This window comes from Artemia franciscana, chromosome 20 (genome assembly GCF_032884065.1).
Source record: "Artemia franciscana chromosome 20, ASM3288406v1, whole genome shotgun sequence".
Taxonomy (NCBI): domain Eukaryota; kingdom Metazoa; phylum Arthropoda; class Branchiopoda; order Anostraca; family Artemiidae; genus Artemia; species Artemia franciscana.
Window position 1 is genome coordinate 16,841,105 of NC_088882.1, and position 21,539 is coordinate 16,862,643.

The following is a 21,539-nucleotide window of genomic DNA, read 5'->3' on the forward strand; positions in this document are numbered from 1 at the left end:
AAAACGAGCAGAGTCAAACATATTCTGTAGAAGTTTGGTAATTGGTTTTTGTCAATACTCAAATTGCCAAAATCAAATTTGAAGTTTTCTTATTAGTGCTCGTACGCTAAGTAAAAAAGGTCGTAGAAGCGTTTTTTTTATGAGAAGTTTCTAAAAAAAAACAATTAATATCAAACAAAAGAATAATATCAAATAAGAATAAAGCAATTTCTTAGAAATACGAATACTATTTCGAATCTTATATTTTGTGTGTTGCACATCCGAAGATTAAATTAAGAATGGATAAATGAAATTATCTCAGTAAGTAAATATTGACAAAAAGAAGTCTGTATAGAGTCGCAGGGTAATACAATTTTTATTATAATCACACAAAATAAACTTTGCAAAGATAACCCACAAAGGAAAGTATAAATGCCCATATAATTTTATAATATCACGAAGAGAATACATGAACATTTTTTTTAATTTTCCCGTAATAAGACAGTTGGACTTCGTATGTTGCCAACGACCAGATTGTGAAATAACTTCAATCGTTGTCAAAGGAACATTGAAGATAGTAAGGAATATCATCAGGTTTTCACAGCTATTCACTACATAAAGAACGATGGGAGATACACAAACTACTAAGTTAGGGAGACGCAAGGCATCTTATTTGCTAAACAGTTTTGTTTTTTGTTAGAAAATTCATCTTACCTTATTTACTAACTTTCTATGCAGAAGTCATACTATTCTCGTAAAAAAATAGTGTAGATAATATAAAATCAGCTTTGGCCTACTACCTAAAAATTCAAATGAAAAGTCAACAGAAAGTTGTTGCATAAAATCTAGGTTTTTGTTTTTCAAATCTATTTCTCAACTGACTATACAAGAGTCTTTTGAGAAACTCCTCTAGACATTACATGAAAGTTATCTCCAAATAGTTATGAAAGTATGTCATGACTACCCCGTAGCTTTATTATTGAGCTCCGAAAATTTTCCATTTTTTAGTAGCAGACAAAAAGCTGTCACTTGTCTTCTAACGGCAGATAATGTGAACTTCTTCTTGATGTCATGGCATCACCATAGGCTCGATACAACTACCCAGGAAAAGATATAAATCCTTCTTTAAAGTTGTGACCTATCTAGATTATTTTCTAAGCCAAAAATGTCAGTATGCCAACTACTCCATTATGTCATGATGTCACCATTTGTTTGATATAATTGCTCTAGAAAGAATACGAATTCTTCCTTAAAGTTGTGACCTATCTAGATCGTTTTCATGGACAGAAATGTCACTAGGCCAGTTTCCAGAAAAACAGGTAATTCCAGATTTTGTCCCAGTAATTATATTTGCATTAATTATGTTGATGTATAATTAGTTTCAACCCAGTATGTTTCATTACACAAACTTTCATTTGTTCCCTAGGTTATTAATTTTTTCCCTAGGTATTATAACTGCTGAAAACGCGTTTTACAAAAAGACGCATAATGCTGTGTAATTTATGCTTAGCTAGGTTTCTTGTATAATTTTGCCTGCATCATTGACACTAACGATGCAGCCACTGCTGAGACAAATATGCATTATGTGTGCTCTAGAAATGTTTTCATAAATTTGACGTCACTCAGAGGATTTTTTTCTAAAATTAAGGCTCTTAACGAGTTTTCTCAAACTCGTGATCTGTATAGATCATTTTTGTAGGTCAGGAATTCCCAGACTCCCGTTTTTGACAGAAAAGAACAGGGAACCGTATTCGCGAAAAATATATACATATACAATTATTGTTCGTTTAAAGATATAAGATATGCATAGCTTTTAATCTTGTCAGTCTTAATTGAAAGCTTCAGGATACAAAAGTGAATCGTTTTTGTTCCTCTCATCGATTCAGTTTCGCAGCCTATTTTAAGAAATCTCGCTTCAAGTTTTATGCTGGGATCACGCCTACCTTTCCTTCAAAGAACCAATAACCAGTACTGCCAGTATATGATGAAGGCCTTAGACGTGCAGAGGTTTTGGATTTTCCAAATCCTCTAGACAAGCGAAGTAAAATAATAATTTTTAAGAACAAGATTATTTTATTGTAGGCTAGATATATAAGTTGTAATTTAATAGTTCTTTTAAATTTGTAGTCATGTATTCTCCTTATTGGCCACACGTGTTAGAAGCCTGGAAGTTTCGACATCACCCAAACATGCTTTTTGTTTTTTACGAAGATCTCAAGGAAAATCTACCGAACGAGCTTCAAAGAATTGCCAATCATTTAGGGAAGGATTTACTAGATGAGGAAATTGAAACGCTGCATGAGCACCTGACGTTTGACAATTTTAAAATCAATCCTGCTGTAAATAAAGAAGAGGGTAAAGAACGAGGAGTTCTGAATAAAAGTGGCAGTTTTATAAGAAATGGTTCGTTTTTTTACCGTCTTTTAAAATTTCCAAAATTAGTGTTTTTATTGGAGTTCCTTAAATATCTACTTTTTATGGCACTTGGTATTAACCAAGTGACACATAGCAATCGCAAATTCTGTCGGTCTGTCGGTCCCGGTTTTGCTACTTTAGGCACTTCCAGGTAAGCTAGGACGATGAAATTTGACTGGCGTATCAGGGACCAGACGAGATTAAATTAGAAATAATCGTTTGCCCAATTTGACTATCTGGGGGGAAAGTGGGGGGCCCGTTAATTCGGAAAAAATAGAAAATTTGAAGTATTTTTAACTTACGAACGGTTGATCAGATCTTAATGAAATCTGATGTTTTGAAGGATATCGTGTCTCAGAGCTGTTATTTTAAATCCCGACAAGATCTGGTGACATTGGGGGGGGGGAATTGGGAGGGGGAAACCTAAAATCTTCGAAAACTCTTAGAGTGGAGGGATTGGGATGAAACTCGGTGGGAAAAATAAGCATAAGTCCTAGATACATGATTGACATAACCGGAACGGATCCGCTCTCTTTAGGGTAGTTTGGGGGGGGGGGGTTAATACTGAAAAATAAGAAAAAATGAGGTATTTTTAACTAACGAACGGGTGATCGGATCTCAATGAAATTTGATATTTAGAAGGATATCGTGTCTTAGAGCTCTTATTTTAAATCCCGAACAGACATGGTGACATTGGGGGGGGGGAAGAGTTGGCAGGGGAAACCTAAAACTTGTAAAACGCTTAGAGTGGAGGGATCGGGATGAAACTTGGTGGAAAAAATAAGCACAAGTCCTAGCTACATGATTTACATAACAGAAACGGATCCGCTCTCTTTGGGATAGTGGGGGGGGGGGTTAATTCTGAAAAATTAGAAAAAATAAGGTATTTTTAACTTACGAACGGGTGATCGGATCTCTATGAAATTTGATATTTAGAAGGATAACGTGTCTCAAAGCCCTTACATTAAGTCCCGATTCTGAAAATTTAGAAAAAATGACGTATTTTTAACTTACGAAGGAGTGATCGGATCTTCATGAAACTTCATATTTAGAAGGTCCTCGTGACTCATATCTCTTATTTAAAATGTCAACCGGATCCAGCGTAATTGGGGGAGGGCAGTTGGGGGGAACCGGAAATCTTAGAAAATACTTAAAGCGGTGTGATCAGGATGAAACTGGATGGGAAGAATAAAAACCTGTCTAAGACATGTGACTGACATACCCGGATCGGATCTGCTCTCTTTGGTGGGGTTGGGGGGGAGGTAATTTTAAAAATCGAGGTATTTGTAACTTACGAAAGGGTGACCAGATCTTAATGTAATTTTATATTTAGAAGGATCATGGGCTTTAAAGCTCTAATTTTAAATTCCGACCAGATCCTGTGACATTGGGGGGAGTTGGAGGGGGAAACCAGAGTTCTTGGAAAACGTGAAAATTGGGACATTTTTATCTTACGAATAGGTGATCTGATCATAGTGAAATTTGATATTTAGAAGGAACTTATGTCTCAGAGCTCTTATTTCAAATACCAACCAGATCTTTTGACATTGGGGGGGGGGTTGGAAGGGGAAATCTTAGAAAACACTTGGAGTGTAGGAATCGAGATGAAGCTTGGTGGATAGAATAAGCAAATTTCCTTGATACGTGATTGACGGAACCGTACTGGATTCGCTCTCTTTAGGGGAGTTGGGGGGAGGGGTTCCGTGATGTGGCGAGTTTGGTGCTTCTGGACGTGCTAGGACGATGAAAATTGGTAGGCGTGTCAGGGAGCTGCACAAATTGACGTGATAAAGTCGTTTCCCCAGATTCGACCATCTGGGGGGCTAAACGGAGAGGAAAAATTTGAAAAATTAGGTATTTATAACATTCGAATGGGTGATCGGATCTTAATGAATTTTGATGTTTAGAAGGATATCGTGACTCAGAGCTCTTATTTTAAATCCTGACCTGCATTAAGCCTCTTATTTTCCTTTTAAATCAATCTATTGATTCATAGAATTTTGCTAGAGCTCAAACCATATGATCTCTTGGCTCTTAGCTCTTCTTGCCTCGTCACAAGTGCCATATGAGCTCTTAGCTCTTGTTTGTTAAAGAAAAAAGTTAGATTAGTCAACAAAATGTCAATGATTTTCTTGAAAAACATGACAAAACATCCTATTTGCATAAAAAAAGAAATCTAGAAAAAAAATTACAGCGAAGACTTGCAACAATATATTGGAAACATTAATTATTCTCTTGAATTATTAAAAAGTCCTCTGTAATCACTTCAATTTGTTCATAGAGTTTACAGTAGTGGTCTTTACAATAGCATTTTTACAATAGTGGTCCTTGTTTCTTTCTTTTGAACATTTCTTTCACATTCCAACTGCAGTCTCTGCTGACGAGTAAGTTACATTTCAGCAATTCTTTCCCTTTAAACATCAGTTAAGTATCTATTTAAATGACAAGTCTGAAGTCAATCAAACAGTTCGTGGTAAAGAACTGTAGTAAGGAGCGACCCGGCTCAATAGTAGCAAAAACTCTAAAAACTGGAATTTTGGTACCAATAGCTTGAATTGCATTTTAATGCTGATTTAAAATATATAACTTTCATCAAGTTTAGTCTTACCCATCAAAAGTTACGAGCCTGAGAAAATTTGCGTTATTTTAGAAAATAGGGGGAAACACCCACTAAAAGTCATAGAATCTTAACAAAAATCACAACATCAGATTCAGCGTATCAGAGAACCCTACTGTAGAAGTTTCAAGCTCCTATCTACAAAAATGTGGAATTTTATATTTTTTGCCAGAAGGCAGATCACGGATGCGTGTTTATTTGTTTGTTTTTTTGTTTTTTTGTTGTTTTTTCCCCAAGGATGATCGTATCGACCCAGTTGTCCTAGAATGTTGCAAGAGGGCTCATTCTAACGGAAATGAAAAGTTCTAGTGCCCTTTATAAGTAACCAAAAAAATTGGAGGGTACCTAGGCCCCCTCCCACGCTAATTATTTTCCCAAAGTCAACGGATCAAAATTCTGATATAGCCATTTTATTCAGCATAGTCGAAAAACCCTATAACTATGTCTTTGGGGACGACTTACTCCCCCACAGTCCCCGTGGGAGGGGTTACAAGCTCAAAACTTTGACCAGTGCTTACATATAGTAATGATTATTGGGAAGTGTACAGGCGTTTTCAGGAGGAATTTTTGGTTGGAAGCAGGGGTTGAGAAGAGGGGGATATGCTGGGGGAACTTCCCATCGAGGAATTTGTCATGGGGGAAGAAAATTTCCATGAAGGGAGCGCAGGATTTACTAGCATTACTTAAAAAAAAAACAATGAAGAAATAAATATGAAGAAGTTTTTTTCAGCTGGAAGTAAGCAGCAGAATTAAAACTTAAAACGAACAGAAGTTATTACCCATATGAGGGGCTCACCTCCTCCTAATACCTCGCTCTTTACGCTAAAGTATTTTTAGTAATTTTAACTATTTATTCTGCGGCTTTTGTGATTCAGGGGTCATTCTTAATGAATTGGGACAAAAATTAAGCTTTAGCGTAAAGAGCGAGGTACTGACGATGGGGCGAACCCCCTCATATATGTAATAAAAACATGAGAATAAAAAAGTTCTTTACGTAAGCTAATTTATAAGTTACGTATATCTTTTACTTATAAAAAGATTCGTAAAAAATTAAAAGTTCTAGTTGCCTTTTTAATTAACCGAAAATCGGAGGGTAACTAGGCTTCCTCCCCCGCTCTTTTTTTCTCAAAAATCATTCGATCAAAATTATGAGAAAGCCATTTAGCCAAAAAAAATATACAAATTTCGTTTTAATTATTCCTCTGCGGAGAGCCAAAATCAAAACATGCATTGATTCAAAAACGTTCAGAAATTAAATAAAAAAAAACAAGTTTTTTTAAATGAAAGTAAGGAGCGACATTAAAACTTAAAACGAACAGAAACTACTCCGTATATGAAAGGGGCTTTTCCTTCTCAACGCCGCTCTTTACGCTAAAGTTTGACGCTTTCTCTCAATTCTTCTTTTTAAAACAGTAAAAAACTTCAGCGTAAAGAGCGGGGCGTTGAGAAGGAAAAGCCCCTTTCATATACGGAGTAATTTCTGTTCGTTTTAAGTTTTAATGTCGCTCCTTACTTTCATTTAAAAAAACTTGTTTTTTTTTTATTTAATCAACAGTAAGGACTGATTTACAGGGGAAATTCACACTTTTTTTTTAATATTCAGATCTTGAAGATTAGCACATGATAAGTAGAATCCTACAGTCATACTAATGATTGAATGGCGGGGGTAGAAAGGTGGATCGATATCTCAACGATGGTCGGCACAACTTATATGAATATAAAATAGCCAAATTATACGACGTTTTATATAAATGTCAGCATTTTTACCGAAAATGCTATGGGGAAGAGTTGGCCCTAGCAGAACAGGATACTTTCCTGCTTGTATCACCGATTTTTACAACTTTTGGGTTTTAAGATTTTGCTGTCAGTTATAGCTGACAGGTATTTTATTTCATTTTTCGTTCCTTTATTTCTTTTCCTTCATTTCCCCCCTTAATTTCTCTTCTTTTTTTAGGAAAAGTTGGTGACTGGCAGTATCAGTTTACCCCAGAAATGAATGAAAAAACAGAACGATGGATTGCATGCAATACAGAAAACACGGATTTGGAATTTACTTACACGCTTGATTATCAAGATTAGCATTTTGGTAGCATCTACCAGCATAAAACTTTCGGCAGCTTGTACTTTATAATGGATTAAACGATTTTACACTATTATTATATGACATTCTCTGTCACACTGTAATTTAAGATTAATTAACAATTGAGACAATATTTCTATGTCTAAAATTATAAAAATATTTAAAACAATCTAAGCGGTATTGCTGAATTTATCTTGAAATGGTTTAAAGCCATTCGAAAATTCAAGGCTCCTGCAAAACTGACTTGAAAGAACTAGATAGGGTATCAGGCAAATCACTTGGTTCTGGATTTAGTTGAGCCCCCTAAGAAAATCCATAGTTATTGTTTAAATTTTAGTAAGCCAAAAATTGGCAAAAAGCTAAACACCTCAAATCAAACATATAGTATTATTTAGTATGATATCCAATATCTATAATTTTTCCTTATGGTGACTTGAATATTTATCATTACATCTGGCAGTGCTTACAGACATGAAGGAATTAGAGTTCAATTTTCCATCCTTCCCTTACAGTTTGGAGCAGAGTGTTGACTTAGACCAACAAAGACTTCCATCCATTTCAAATTCTAAATTCTTCCGTACAGACTATTTGAATTATTTTAAGGCAGCCATTTCAGCAATTAAGTTTGAGAGAGTAATTTTGCTGCAACAAAAAGGAGATTAAAATGGTTCGTGGCAAGTTTTTCCTTCGCAGCATTGGAGAGCCTTCTTCGGAGAACAAATCTAATTAGGATTTATAAAAATACCAGCAAGCAAAAGTTGATGCTATTGGAAAACAAATAATATTGAAGAAAATCGTGTCGCCAAGTAGTTTTAAATGTTGAGACAATAAGTATTACCTTTTCTAAAATTTTGAACCTTGCTGGTAGAGAGAAGATAGCTCCCGATCTCCATTGTCGTAGGATACCATTCTCAACTAAACGAAAAAAATCGCCTGCGCTCTTTGGAGGCTAAAGGTGGTCAAATGTTCTGCCCCCAATGGCCTTTTCATTGTCGACATAAGGCTTCAGCAGTGTACTAGCTGGAAATTCATAGCCCTTGTTCTGAACAAATATTTGCTCTGAATCTGTTCCTCAAATAGGGAAGACCACGCGTGTTGTCACCGTCTCTCAGATAGATCCCGATCTTCATTGTCGTAGGATACCATTCTCAATTAAGTGAAAAAAAAAAATCGTCTGCACTCTTTGGAGGCTAAAGGTGGTCAAATCTTCTGCCCCCAATGTCCTTTTCATTGTCGACATAAGGCTTCAGCAATGTACTAGCTGGAAATTCATAACCCTTATTCTGAACAAATATTTACTCTGAATCTGTTTCTCAAATAGAGAAGACCACGCGTGTTGTCACCGTCTCTCAGACAAATGGCAATCAAAGTGAGTATATTCTTGTTCAGTCCTGTAAATGTTCTTTCTTGCAATGGGAAAGTCTACAAACATGAGCATTGGAGCAATGCAGCCACTTGTCAGCAATTGGAGTCAAATAGCTTCTGAGCAATGTAAAATTTCAGTTATGACAGAAACCGACCACCCTTTATAGCAAAATAGCTCCGTTTCTGGAAATGCTTAACTGTCAGCAATTTTGTTCGGTGTACGAAATCTGTCAGTCATACACCTCTGCTTTTGGTTTCAAACAGTTGGTGGTAAAGAACTGTAAGTAAGGAGCACCTCGGCACAATAGTAACCCAAACTCCAACAAACGACATTTTGATGACGATAGATAAACAATTTTCTTTTCGTTTCTGATTCCAAATGTATAAAGTGTATAAAAGGCTAGGAACCAGCGAAAATTTGCTTGACTTCTAGAAAAAAGGGGGTGGACACCATCACAAAGTCCAATAATCCGAATGAAAACCACACCATCAGATTCAGCGTATCAGAGATCACTATAGGCAATCTTGAGACACCGGGAAATTCCAATCCGGGTGGCTTCAGTAACTCCAGAACAGTTTTTGATCAGAGATAAATCAAACGATCGCCAATCCCTTTTGCGATTCCGTAGAACTTCCTTTCCAGAAACGTCGCATCTGATCCACGCAAGACTGATCAGGCTGAATCACAAAAGCCGCTTGTCCCAACGCTGTCAATACTCACTATTATTCTGTCTCCAGAGGCGCGAATATTCTCAACACATTAATGTCCGGCAATTTTATGAATCACAGCTTTGATTTTGGACAAAATGATTTTGTTCTGAAATGGTTCATAGAGAATATGTATGATTTAAGCAATCAAGTAAAACAAAAAACATTTTTCAAATGAAAGTAAGAGGCAGCATTAAAACTTAAGGCGGAGAGAAATTATTCCATATCAGCCCTCGCTGTTTATGCTAAGATCTTAGTTTTTAAAAATACATCTCATTCAAGTTTAACGACTCTTTCGTTTAAGCAGTCTATCTTTAAGAATTGTGACAAAAAGTCAAACTTTAGCTTAAAGAGTGAAGGCTCAAGAAAGGCAGCCCCCTTAACCTAAGGAATAGTTTCGGTTCGTTTTACGTTTTAATGTTGCTCCTTATATTCATTTACAAAAACTCATTTTTGTCAAATAATTTTTAACAATTTTTCAAATTTTGCCAGGAAATACCCTTTCCTCCTCCTGTGAAAACTTCCCCCTGGAAAATCCCCCCTGAAACACACATCCCAATGGAAAATCCCCCCGCAGAGCCCCCTCCCCCCGGAAAAATTCCGTATACTTCCCAAGAATAAATAAAATATATTAAGAATGGGAAAATTGCGAAGTTTTAAGCACTTCCCCAGGGACTGTGGGGATCCTTTCATCCCCAAAGGCGTAGGTATTGGACATTTCAACAATGCAAAACCAAATAGCTACCTCAAAGTTTTGAACAGACGTTTGCCCACCAATCAGATTTGCCCACCAATCTGTATGGTCACTGAAAAGGATACTAGAACGTTTGATTTTCGATAAAATAAACCCTCTCTCGGTCTTTTAGGATCACTGGCTCGATACGATCACCACTTGGGAAAAAAATACACATGAGTGATCTTTCTTCTGACAAAAAAATAAAATTCCACATCTGTGTATACAGGAGCTTGAAACTTTTACAATAATGTTATCTGATAGGCTAAATTTGATGCCATGGTTTTCTTTAAGAGTGCTTCACGTTATTGGGGAATTTCTCCCCTTTTTTCAAAATCAGGCAAATTTGTTTTTTTTTTTAGTTTCTGTTACTATTGGGCCGAGTCGCTCCTTACTTACAGTTTGTTACCAAGAACTATGGTGTTAAGAAACTGTTTGAAATTTTTTGAGGATGTTTCCCCCTTCATCGAAAATCTTGCAAATTTTCTCAGACTCGTAGCTTTATATGAGTAACTTTAAATTTAATGAACTATATTTATTTGGGATCAAACAGTTCGTAGTAACGAACTGTAGTAAGGGGCGACCCGGCTCAATAGTAACCGAAACTCTAAAAAATGGAATTTTAATACCAATAGTTACATCAAAAGAATTGCATTTTAATGCTGATTTTAAATATATAAGTTTCATCAAGATCAGTTATACCCATCAAAAGTTAGGAGCCTGAGAAAATTTGCATCATTTTAGAAAATAGGGGGAAACACCCCCTAAAAGTCATACAATCTTAACGAAAATCTCACCATCAGATTCAGCGTATGAGAGAACCTTATTGTAGAAGTTTCAAGCTCCTATCTACAAAAATGTGGAATTTCGCATTTTTTGCCAGAAGACAGATCACGGATGCGTGTTTATTTGTTTGTTTGTTTTTTGTTTTTTTTTTTTTTTCCAGGGGTGATCGTATCGACTAAGTGGTCCTAGAATGTCGCGAGAGGGCTCATTCTAACGGAAATTAAAAGTTATAGTGCCCTTTTTAAGTGACCAAAAAGTTGGAGGGCAGCTAGGTCACCTCCCACGCTCATGTTTTCCTAAAAGTCATCGGATCAAAATTCTGAGACAGTCATTTTATTCACCATAGTCGAAAAACCTAATAACTATGTCTTAAGGGAAGACTTACTCTCCCGCAGTCCCCGTGGGAGGGGCTGCAAGTTACAAACTTTGGACTGTGTTTACATATAGTAATGGTTACTGGGAAGTGTACAGATGTTTTCAGGGGGATTTTTTGGTTTAGGAGGCAGAGTTTATGGGGGATACATGGGAGGATATTTCCATGGAGGAACTTCTCATGGTGGAAAAGAATTTCAATGAGGGGGGCGCAGGATTTTCTAGCATTATTTAAAACAATGAAAAAATAAATAAGAACAGTTTTTTCTACTGAAAGTAAGAAGCAGCATTAAAACTTAAAACGAAAAAAAATATTATGTATATGAGGGGTTTACCTCCTCGTTATACCTCACTCTTTACGCTAAAGTATTTTTAGGAATTTCAACTATTTATTCTACGGCCTTTGTGATTCAGAGGTCATTCTTAAGGAATTGGGACAAAATTTAAGCTTTACTGTAAAGAGCGAGGTATCGAAGAGGGTTGAACCCCCTCATATACGCAATAAAAACATACGAATATAGAAGCTCGTTACGTAAGTTAATTCGTAAGTTACGTATATTTTTTACCAATGAAAACGTTTGTAAAAAAAATCAAAAGTTCTAGTTGCCTTTTTAAGTAATCAAAAAATTGGAGGGCAACTAGGCCTCCTCCCTCGCTCCTTTTTTCTCAAAATCTTCCGATTAATTGCAATTAATTAATATGCAAATTTCATTTTAATTATTTATCTGCGGAGAGCCAAGATCAAAACATGCATTAATTCAAAAAAGTCCGGAAATTAAATAAAAAAACAAGTTTTTAAAATGAAAGTAAGGAGCAACATTAAAACTTAAAACGAACAGAAATGGCCCGGTTTTTACGCTAGAGTTTCTTACTGTTTTAAAAAGCAGAGTTCAGAGAAAGAGGCAAACTTTTCCAGGGGAAAAATTTGACCTCAAGGCTATTTTTTTTTACCAAGAGAGCAATAAATTGACATTATGCCATAGACTGGTTGCGGAATCAGTCACGTGATTGCTTTTTCTATTAACAGTAAACATAGCAGAAACGTCCCACACGATACTATAGCATAACTCGTTAACAAGCTTCAAATAAGCTTTTAAATACCATCAAATTTCTGAAACTTAAAACCGTGTTGTGGAGTTCGTTTCCATATAGGGCTGACAAATCATTCATTGCACCCCCGCAAACGAATGTTTGCTTAAACGCCCGTTCCCAGTGAGATTTTACTTATGCCAGTCCAATGCCTGATAACAATAAGATCGTTCTATTAAAAATGTGATTGTGTTAAAGTAGCTCTAGATAAATATCAGGATTAGTAAAATCTCATTCTGAATAGGCCCTAACCAGACACCAAGTTCTTCTTTGACTAGATCTGTTCCTTTCCTATATAGCACTATTGTGGAAAAATTAACCTAGTCCACGACTTTGTTTTTAGCCTATATTGTTGGTACTGTATAAATTGTTTATTTTATCGTTTGTTGCTACAACCAGAAGGGCTTTTCGATTATAAACTACCCACCTATCTACCTTTAACTCTGAAGGTGCTGACGGTTTGAATAATTCATTAGCTGCATCTCAGGTTGCATCATGAACTCACCCTGTTTACGAACATCTTTGCAATATACCATAAATCCAAGGTCATAATTTAGTTCTAAACAAAACAAGGGATAGCTAGCACAGGACATGGTAAGAGCGGTTTCTTTTACTTATGATATGTTTCTTTTAAAACAAGCGATTTAACGACACTCCTGCATCTCTAACTTTCACAAAAAGGACAAAACGCTTGTATCATTTGATTCATTAGTCTCAGATCTATCCATTGGGACTGTTTCAATGGGAAGAAACTAAACTTGTTAAAAAAAGGAAAGTATTTTTTTAACATATTTTCATTTATTTTTAATCTAGAAAAATATGTACACCAAATACAAAAATGTAACCCGGCAGCTGGTTAAGTTGAATGTTAGATGAAAGTGAAAGTAAGGAGCAACGTAAAAACTTAAAACGCAGAAATTATATCGTATACAAGGGGGTTCGCTCCCTAGTCAATACCTCGCTCTTTACGCTTAAGTTCGAATATTGTTCCAATTCCTTAAGAATTTCCCATGAATCACAAAGACCATTGATTAGAATCAATAGCTTTTTTGAAAGTACTAAAATATTTTAGCGTAAAGAGCGAGGTATTGACTATGGGACGAACCCCCTCATATACGTAATAATTGCTTGAAACCTCTATATCAGGGTTTTCTTATACGCTGACTCTCATGGTGTGATTTTCATTAAGATTCTATCATTTTTAGGGATTGTTTTCCCCTTCTTTCGAAAATGAGGCAAATTTTTTTCAGGCTCGTAACTTTTGATGAGTAAGATTAAACTTGATGAAAGTTACACAGTTAAAAGCAGCATAAAAATCCAACTCCTGTGATGTATCTATTGATATCAAAGTTCCGTTCCCTAGAGTTTCCGTTACTACAGAGCCGGGTCGCTCCTTACACTTCGTTACCACTAACTGTTTTATATATAAAAACTGTAGGAGAGAAGAAAAGTAGAGGACTTAAATTACGCAGGGAACATAAACCCGAGGATTTCGATCCCTATAAATTACGCCCGAAGGACCATTTTTAGATGTCATATAGGCTTAGCACTTAATGCTTATGTTATCAAGTCCAATTTATATAAAGACTGTAGATATAAAAATTAGATTTCGAATGAGCCCTTAAAACCGCTCTCTGTAATTTTCCACTACCCCAAAGCTGACGAACGAAAAAAAGAGAAAAAGAAGAGACATTTGTGCTTCCCATGCAAAAAGGGATTTGCCTTTTCGTTAAATGTGTGAGGGGCGCCATAATTGTCCTTCGCGATGTTTTTGACCATGAGAATTCCAATAATGCACTTTTCATTCGGTCCGACTTCATTTTTGAGTTGTCTTGGGCTGTTTTTGGAAATCCCTGTAAAATTTTATTTATAATAGCATTTTACTATTAAAACTTGTTAATAATAGTAACCTTCTGAATCAGTTGCAGATGACAATATTTCTCACTAAAAGATTTTTTCCATAGCATGTTTTTAAAAATTTGGTTTCTATTTGCCGCGGTTCACATTTATTAGATTGCAGCTACAACTACAACTCTGATTTCGGGAATGTCTTCGAATGAAAAAGAAAAAAGGGTGAAACTCCCGTTTTTTGGTAGATGTTTAGTTTCGTTCCAAGTGCTCAAAACCGGAAACTATACTACAAAGCACCATAATTTCCAGTTTAGAGCGCCTAGAAATGCTCATTCTAGAAAAGCATCCATTACTGGTTTACCCTCCTCCTCCTCCATGGGGCAAACTAAAAATGCGTAAAGTCGGCTTGCTTACAGGTAACATTATTTAGAGAGCAAAGCGTATAAGTCCATGAGCCCTGCTGTTATCAGAAGCCTAAAATCGGCTTTGTTTGCTTATAGAAAAATCTAGAATAACAATAGAAAAACAATTTCTGTTCGATTTAAGTTTTAATGTCTCTCCTTACTTTCAGTTGAAACAACTGTTTTTTATATTTAATTTCGTTTTTCAAATAATCATAGGAAATCCATGAGACATAAAATGGTGTACACGATTTTTGAAGGCCGTGTGGCAACACTAATCCATCAAAAAGTAATAAATTTTTTTTTTTCAATACGTTGATAACGCAAATTAAGCTTTTGTTCTTGAATTTCCCAATATCCTATCTGCCTTTAGTTTTTTTTTCTCCTTTTTTACAGTCAAGGATTGTAATGTTCTATTAAGTGATATATTTTTTATTATACAATGATTATTTGATAACATAAACTGCTTTTAAAATGTTCAAAAATGACTTAATTAATTTTCTGAATCTGGCATCATAACATAGTTGGAAATTGATCAACGCTAGACCAACAAAATAAATTTTGGGGAAAAAGCTTTAAGCTTTAGACTAACTAAATACCTTTTTGGGGAAATAGCTTTAATTTCCACTATACTTTACCCCCATTCCTTTAATGCCACATGCGTTTTGCTATGTGTAACTTTTGTTTTGACTGTGTACCCATAAGCTAGATCAATGAGGTAAAAATCAAGAAACAGAAAAACACTAAAGAAATATATAATTTGGGCTATATATTTCCAAATAATTGTAGAAATGCCTTCAAAATGTGTAAAATAATAATTTTTGTACATATTATAAAGTGAGAATTATTTTCCTAACATGTCTCCTATTCATAACATGTCTCAATATCTCCAATTCTTGGCTGATACATTGGCTCTTATAGTAAAATAATGCCGATTCAGAGAAAATGAATAGAAAATATACATAGGCATTACCTGACCCATCAGTGGATTTCCTGTGAGCTGAATATTCTATTTTGAAGCAAAAATAGGCAGAAGCTACTTTTTTTTGTTACCAAGCTGCTTATTTCACATTTGGGTTATTGGTCCAAGATTACCATGTTGTCAAGGCATAGCTGTATCTTGGAACAACAGCCTAGGCTTTGTTATTGATAGGACATGAATTAGAAAGCCTACAAATGAAAGAAATATACCATTTGATTACTAACTTAATTTTCATTTCAAACATAATAGGTCTAATCACTGCTGTTGCAAGCCTGGCCATGCATACTTATTATTTTGCATATTAAGGGGCTGTCCCCTCCTCAATACCCCACTCTTCAGGCTATAGTTTTTTAGTACTTTTGATAAAGCTTCTTATTCTAACTAAACGGCCCTTATGTTTAAGGAGTCCTTCTTAAAGAATCGGGACAAAAAGTCAAACTTTAGCGTAAAGAGGGGGGGTATTAGGGAGAGGGAAACCCCCCTAATATAGAAATAATATTTTTTTGGTCTAAATTCTAATATTTTTTCTTACTTTCATTTGGAAAAACTGGTTTTTTATATAGTTTCTGATTGTTTTTCAAATAATGCAGGGACATCAAGCTTCCCTCCATGGAAAATTCTCTTTCCCACAGAAAATTCAGCAAAGTAAAGCTCTCCTCACGTAAAGTTTGGAATCCCCCTCCTTGAAAATTTTCCCTCGGAAATACCACCACCCCCAGTGTATTATTTTATATCCAAATCCAAGGCATAGCTCCTCAATTTTTCGGAAAAAAATAGAGAATAACCAGTTTTTAGACTAGTAACCTCTCGATTTATAGGTGAATGCTGTACCACAAGGCTATGAGCTATACACATCAATTATGAATACCGTATGTGGACATATAGGCAAACTTTACAGTTTACAGTCATTTCCCCCATGGACTATGGAGGGTCATATCATCACCAAAAGCACATTTTATTGGACTTCTGAACTAACTTGAAAAATGCCTATCTCAAACATTTAATAGCAAGACTTTGGAGGAGGGAGCTGCAGGGGGGAGAGGTTGCTAGCTGCCCCAACCCTTTTGGTCACTTAAAACAGGGCACTAGAACTTTTAATTCTCGCTCTAATACACCTTCCACCGATCTTGCAGGGCCAATGGCTCGATACGATCACCCCTCGGAAAAAGAAGAGAAAAAAACAAACAAAAAAACAAATAAATACGCATCCGTGATCCACAAAATACAAAACTCCACATTTTTAAAGATAGAATTCTTGAAATCACTACAGTAGGGTTCTCTGATCAGCTGAATCTTATGGTGTAATTTTCGTTAAGGTTCCTGGCTATTTTCAGTTTTTTTCCACTTTTTTTGAAAATAAGACAAACTTTTATAAGGCTCGTAACTTTTGATTGGGCTCTGACGCTAATCTTGTATGTTTGGAATCAGCAAAATGAGTAAATTCTTTTGATGTGTGCATTGCTATAAAAATTCCATATTTTAGAAATTCGGTTACTATTGAGCCACGTCGCTTTTTACTACAGTTTGTTGCCACGAAATGTTAGATCCTAGTTAGGCAAGTACAAAACACCTTATTTGTTGGAAGGACAAATTCTTATAAAAAGAAAAATTGTATGCCTGAGAAACTCAACGATAGAAAATTTCTCTCCTGTTCAGCTGAAAATCCAAGGAAATATCAGTTTTTAAGAAAAAAATTTGTAACATGACAAAAATACCAGAAAAAATAAAAGAATAAGAGCATTATCTCTTCATCGACATTCGGAAGGTCCGTTTCAAGAACCCTGGTTCCATTGAAATTGACAACTAAATTATGTTTTCGTGAATAAGGGCGTCCGCATAACGTGCACTAAACCTTGAGTCTTCGGGTCTTCGAAACCACACTAGAAATTCAAACATGAAGCCAGAGTACTTTTTGGTGTGCTTAAACCCTTTTCTGGTACACAGTAAATATAGAGACGAAGACCACAGAACTTCACGGTATCCGCTAATGATAATATCAAAAAATAAAATTTCTGTCATCAAATTAACAGGTTTGAACAACGTAGATAAATCTTTGCTTTAAACTTAGTAAAAAGCCAATGCATTTTTTTTTATAAGAACTTTTGACAATATTTCAAAGTTGCAATAAAAGGAAAACAGTGATTTACACAATTTTCTCAGCAAAAATCTCAAGCCAGCAAAATAGGACCCAATTTTTAACCCTGCTTAGAAAAGTTGGAATAAATATTTACTAGTGTTGTACCTCTCCTTGTATTCCATTTGTGGACTAAATTGTTTGTATTTGCAAAAATGACTTTCGCATATTTTAGTTTTATTTCTTTCCTGTGTAATTATTTTCACTTTATGGTTGTTTAGCTTAAATTTTTATGTTTTTAATACAGCCTCAAGACTTCTTTATTATTCTTTAAGCCTTTTTTGTTGTTGTTTTTAATTGCATTCTTATGAAATCACTCGGTGGTCAACTGCTACTATTTTCTTTTCTTTTCTTTTAGAATGCAATTTTGCATAAAAAAGAAAACAAGTTAAAATATACTTTGAGAGTTGCGCTTAGTAATAAAATATTGTTTTCAGCAGACTTCAGATTAAAAAAAAAAATTCCGCATAAGGAGAGATTTGAGTCAATAGTAGAACTTAAGATTATTAAATGTTTTTAACTTCTCTATTTTCAATAATAGGTATATAAAGTGTAACGCTGAAACTTCTAAACCCTACAGGCTAAAGGTAAATTTTTTTGTAAACCCTTATTATTTAAATAGTTCAGTTTTTAATTTTGAAACAACGGGTATGAAGAAGCATCTGCGGGCATAACGGTAAGGAAAACAAATGGAAATCACAAGTGGCTGATAATTTTATTCATTAATCGGTTATTATCTCAATCAGGAATCATTTTTTGACAGGGCCCATCAATTTAGAACAGTCCATTAAAACATATAATTACCTCAGAGTTCCTTAAACCAAAAGTCAGTTGTGCCAGGGCTTCTAGAGCGAATAGTTCTAAAAATCCAAAAATTTCACTGCACTCTTTCCTGTGATTACAGCCTTTTATATAATGCAAGAACTCTTGGCGTAAGAATTTAATCAGAAAGGAAATTTATTGCACTACTTCTGGTAAAACTAAGGAGAAACCCAGGAGGCTAGTTTTTAAACTGAATTGTTTGAAAAACCGTGCTGGCTGAGTGGTTAGACCGCTAGACTTGACATTCTGAGGATAGGAGGTAGAGTCCTGGTGTCGCTAGTTATTTGATTTTGGAACGGAGATCAATGGTATGACTCTGCAAGCTCACTCAGAATCGACCAAGCTCTAAATAGTCACCTAATGAAATTCTGGGGGAAAACACGGAAAGTATCAAATGAATTCCCCCCAAACACGCATTGAAGTCCTGGCTAAAGGCATAAAATCAGGACATCGGTACCTGCGTTACGCAGACCCATTGGTCAGCATGCAAAAAAAATATGTTTGAAAAGCGGAAAGTGTAGTACATGTAATGTTAAGCCTTGTATTTATCCAACACATGCGATCAAAATTGCATCTTCACTTTCCCATTCTTTTTTTTTTAGGGGGAATTACGAAATAAGTACAGTATTTTTCTCTATTTTTAGATGTTTGAGGTTTTGTTTCTCAGCGCAATCATTGCATGTCTATCTGCCAATAAAGATTTGGATCACAGATGGGAGGATTATAAGATCTTGCATGGAAAGCTATACAAAAATGACATTGAAGAGATCCATCGTAGAAGCATATGGGAAAACAATATCAAGATTTTGGACTTGCATAACGATAAATATGCTTCCGGTTTCGCTTCATTTAAGGTTGCAGAAGGGTACTTTGCAGACATGACTGAAACAGAGAGAAGTCTTTTCTTCAAACGTGAAAGTCAAGCTACGAAAAAATCCCCAAGTATGAATAATGACAACGTTGATGCGCAGACAGCAACGGCTGCAAGGAATCCCATAACACTAAGGTACGATACTGCCACTTCAGATAAAATTTCAACTGCAATTAAGGCCTCATCCATAGCGCCTTCATTCTTTACCCATTCAAATAGGCTTCCATTATCCGCCTTAGCAAAAAAAGAATCTATTTCAGATTTAAAATCCAGCCTTGTGTCGTCCACTGCACCTTCTGTAAAAAAGAAAGAGTCACATGTTGCAGAATGGATATTAACAGTCGAAAGAAGCTATGAAGGCATAAGTGATAAAACTGAAGCATCAGAACAAATCTTTAGCAATGATGCTGAAAAAAAGGTTTATGACAAAAGAAGTATATTTAATGTGACTCAAGCTAATGAAACTGAATTTTCTACCAGTGCCTACCTGGTTCCTAGTGACCAAGTGACAAGTAGTTACATTGAAAATAAAAACACAACTTTAATTAAACCTGTGATGGCTACAACAAATTCAGTTACAACCCAAGGCGGCTCCGCAGGTCAAAACAGCCAACAAACCGTTCAAAATGAATATATCAACAACAACGATATAACAACGCCAGTTTCTAGGATTCAATATGAAGCTATTGAAGACTCACAAGATGAAAATCCTACAGATTCACAAGACGAGAGTCTCAATGAAGAATCTAGGTCAACAACAACGACCTTAGATTATCGTAAGAGTAACTGCATGCCACCCATAAAAAGCCAGGGCGCTTGCGCTTCAGCATATGCTTTTACAGCAGTAGCAGCCATAGAGTTCTATCATTGTTTAAAAGCCGGAAAACTGGTACTTGGAAGTGAGCAGCAAATTATAGATTGCAGTCACTACGACAATGGCTGCTCTGGAGGCCAGGAACATGGTTCCTGGAGGTATATCGAAGATACTAAATCATTCTGCACTGGCCCAACTTATCCATATATGTCAGGTGTGACAAGTCTAGCGGGACAGTGCAGAAATAACTCCTGCAAATCAATCCCAATAAAAATAATCAATGTGTATTTACCCACAAATGACGAACGATACCTTCTAGATACTGTAACGAACATTGGTCCGGTTGCTGCCGCAATATCAGCAAATTCTATATTATTTGACGGGTATAAAGAAGGTGTTTTTGATGACTTTTCGTGCAATGGAAAGCCTCTTGACCACTCTGTGTTGATTGTGGGGTATACAGTTATTAAAAACATGCCTGTCTGGATAATAAGAAACCACTGGGGAGAATCCTGGGGAATGCAGGGCTATGGTTACATAAGACGTGGCATTAATCATTGTGGGATAGCCATGGATCCTTCATATCCCTATATAATGTGATTCCTTTTACAAGTGCATAAAAATTAGAAAATTATTTTTTTTAGAATTTTCCAGGCAATTTTTTGGGTTTTCTAGGCACTTGTCTCATCCCAAATAAAAATACATGCATATAATTTGTCTGATGTTAACAAGGATTTATTAGATAAGCATGGAATTGAGAAAGGGGTATCAAAATCAATTTTAACCTCTAGAGAAATCTTCCGATTCTTAGAAATATGACAAAGTAGATATGCAAGGTCTTCCCTTTAGTTTTCGTCTTTTTCACAATTTGGTCCCCAAAAATAAAACTAGTTTATAACTAGTTTAAAATTGTAACTTGGGGTTTAAAAGGAAACAAATATTTTTGTTGTTGTTGATTTTAATGTTTCACAGAGTTTTATTAGTTGAATGATTAGTGAAAAGTTTTTAAGCTTATGTGTTTTCATTGCTTTTATTTATTACTTCAATTATTCTTATACCTCTCTCATATCGTTGTCAAAAATATACTCCTCAGTTTAAATTTACATTTCTTTATAGAACTGGGCTAATTAAAACTAGGGAACGGACAGAGATCCATTAATGTAAGAGCAAATATCACAACATATTAATTGTACAGATGAACGTCTTCTTTAGGTTAAAAATGATTCAGGGTCAAATATTGATCAAAAGATTACTGAGAAACGATTTAGTGAGTAGTGACTCAAAATGCAAGGTAAGTCATCGTTATAGTCAAACCTAAATACCGAATCTGACACGTTCCAAGTTATGAGGTTATTTTCAAAATCGTTTGGTAATTGTTTTTCAAGGAGAGGATCAGCAGAGTCACCTAAATCACAACGATCAAAATATGATTTAACACAGATTGATCCTCCCTTTGACAGCAGTTGACTTGACAATGTTGACTTGAGCAGTTGGCTAACTTGACAATTGTCTCAGAAATG

At 35.5% G+C, this 21,539-nt stretch overlaps 2 protein-coding genes across 3 annotated transcripts in view; both read left to right on the forward strand.

Moving 5' to 3' along the window:
* Nucleotides 1–7,164, forward strand: part of LOC136039815 (sulfotransferase 1A3-like) — a 28,497-nt gene extending 21,333 nt beyond the window's left edge. For both annotated transcript variants that reach the window (XM_065723722.1, XM_065723723.1), the window contains 2 exons: nt 2,107–2,382; nt 6,966–7,164. In XM_065723722.1, coding sequence (XP_065579794.1) covers nt 2,107–2,382; nt 6,966–7,090 — 401 coding nt within the window. In that variant the 3' untranslated portion in view covers nt 7,091–7,164. The remainder of the gene's footprint in view (nt 1–2,106; nt 2,383–6,965) is intronic.
* Nucleotides 7,165–12,600: 5,436 nt separating this feature from the next.
* On the forward strand, nt 12,601–20,732 carry LOC136039817 (procathepsin L-like). Its single transcript, XM_065723724.1, has 2 exons — nt 12,601–12,738; nt 18,979–20,732. The coding sequence occupies exons 1-2, from the start codon at nt 12,736–12,738 to the stop codon at nt 20,617–20,619; spliced, it is 1,644 nt and encodes a 547-aa protein (XP_065579796.1). The 5' UTR covers nt 12,601–12,735; the 3' UTR covers nt 20,620–20,732.
* The last annotated feature ends 807 nt before the right edge of the window (nt 20,733–21,539 follow it).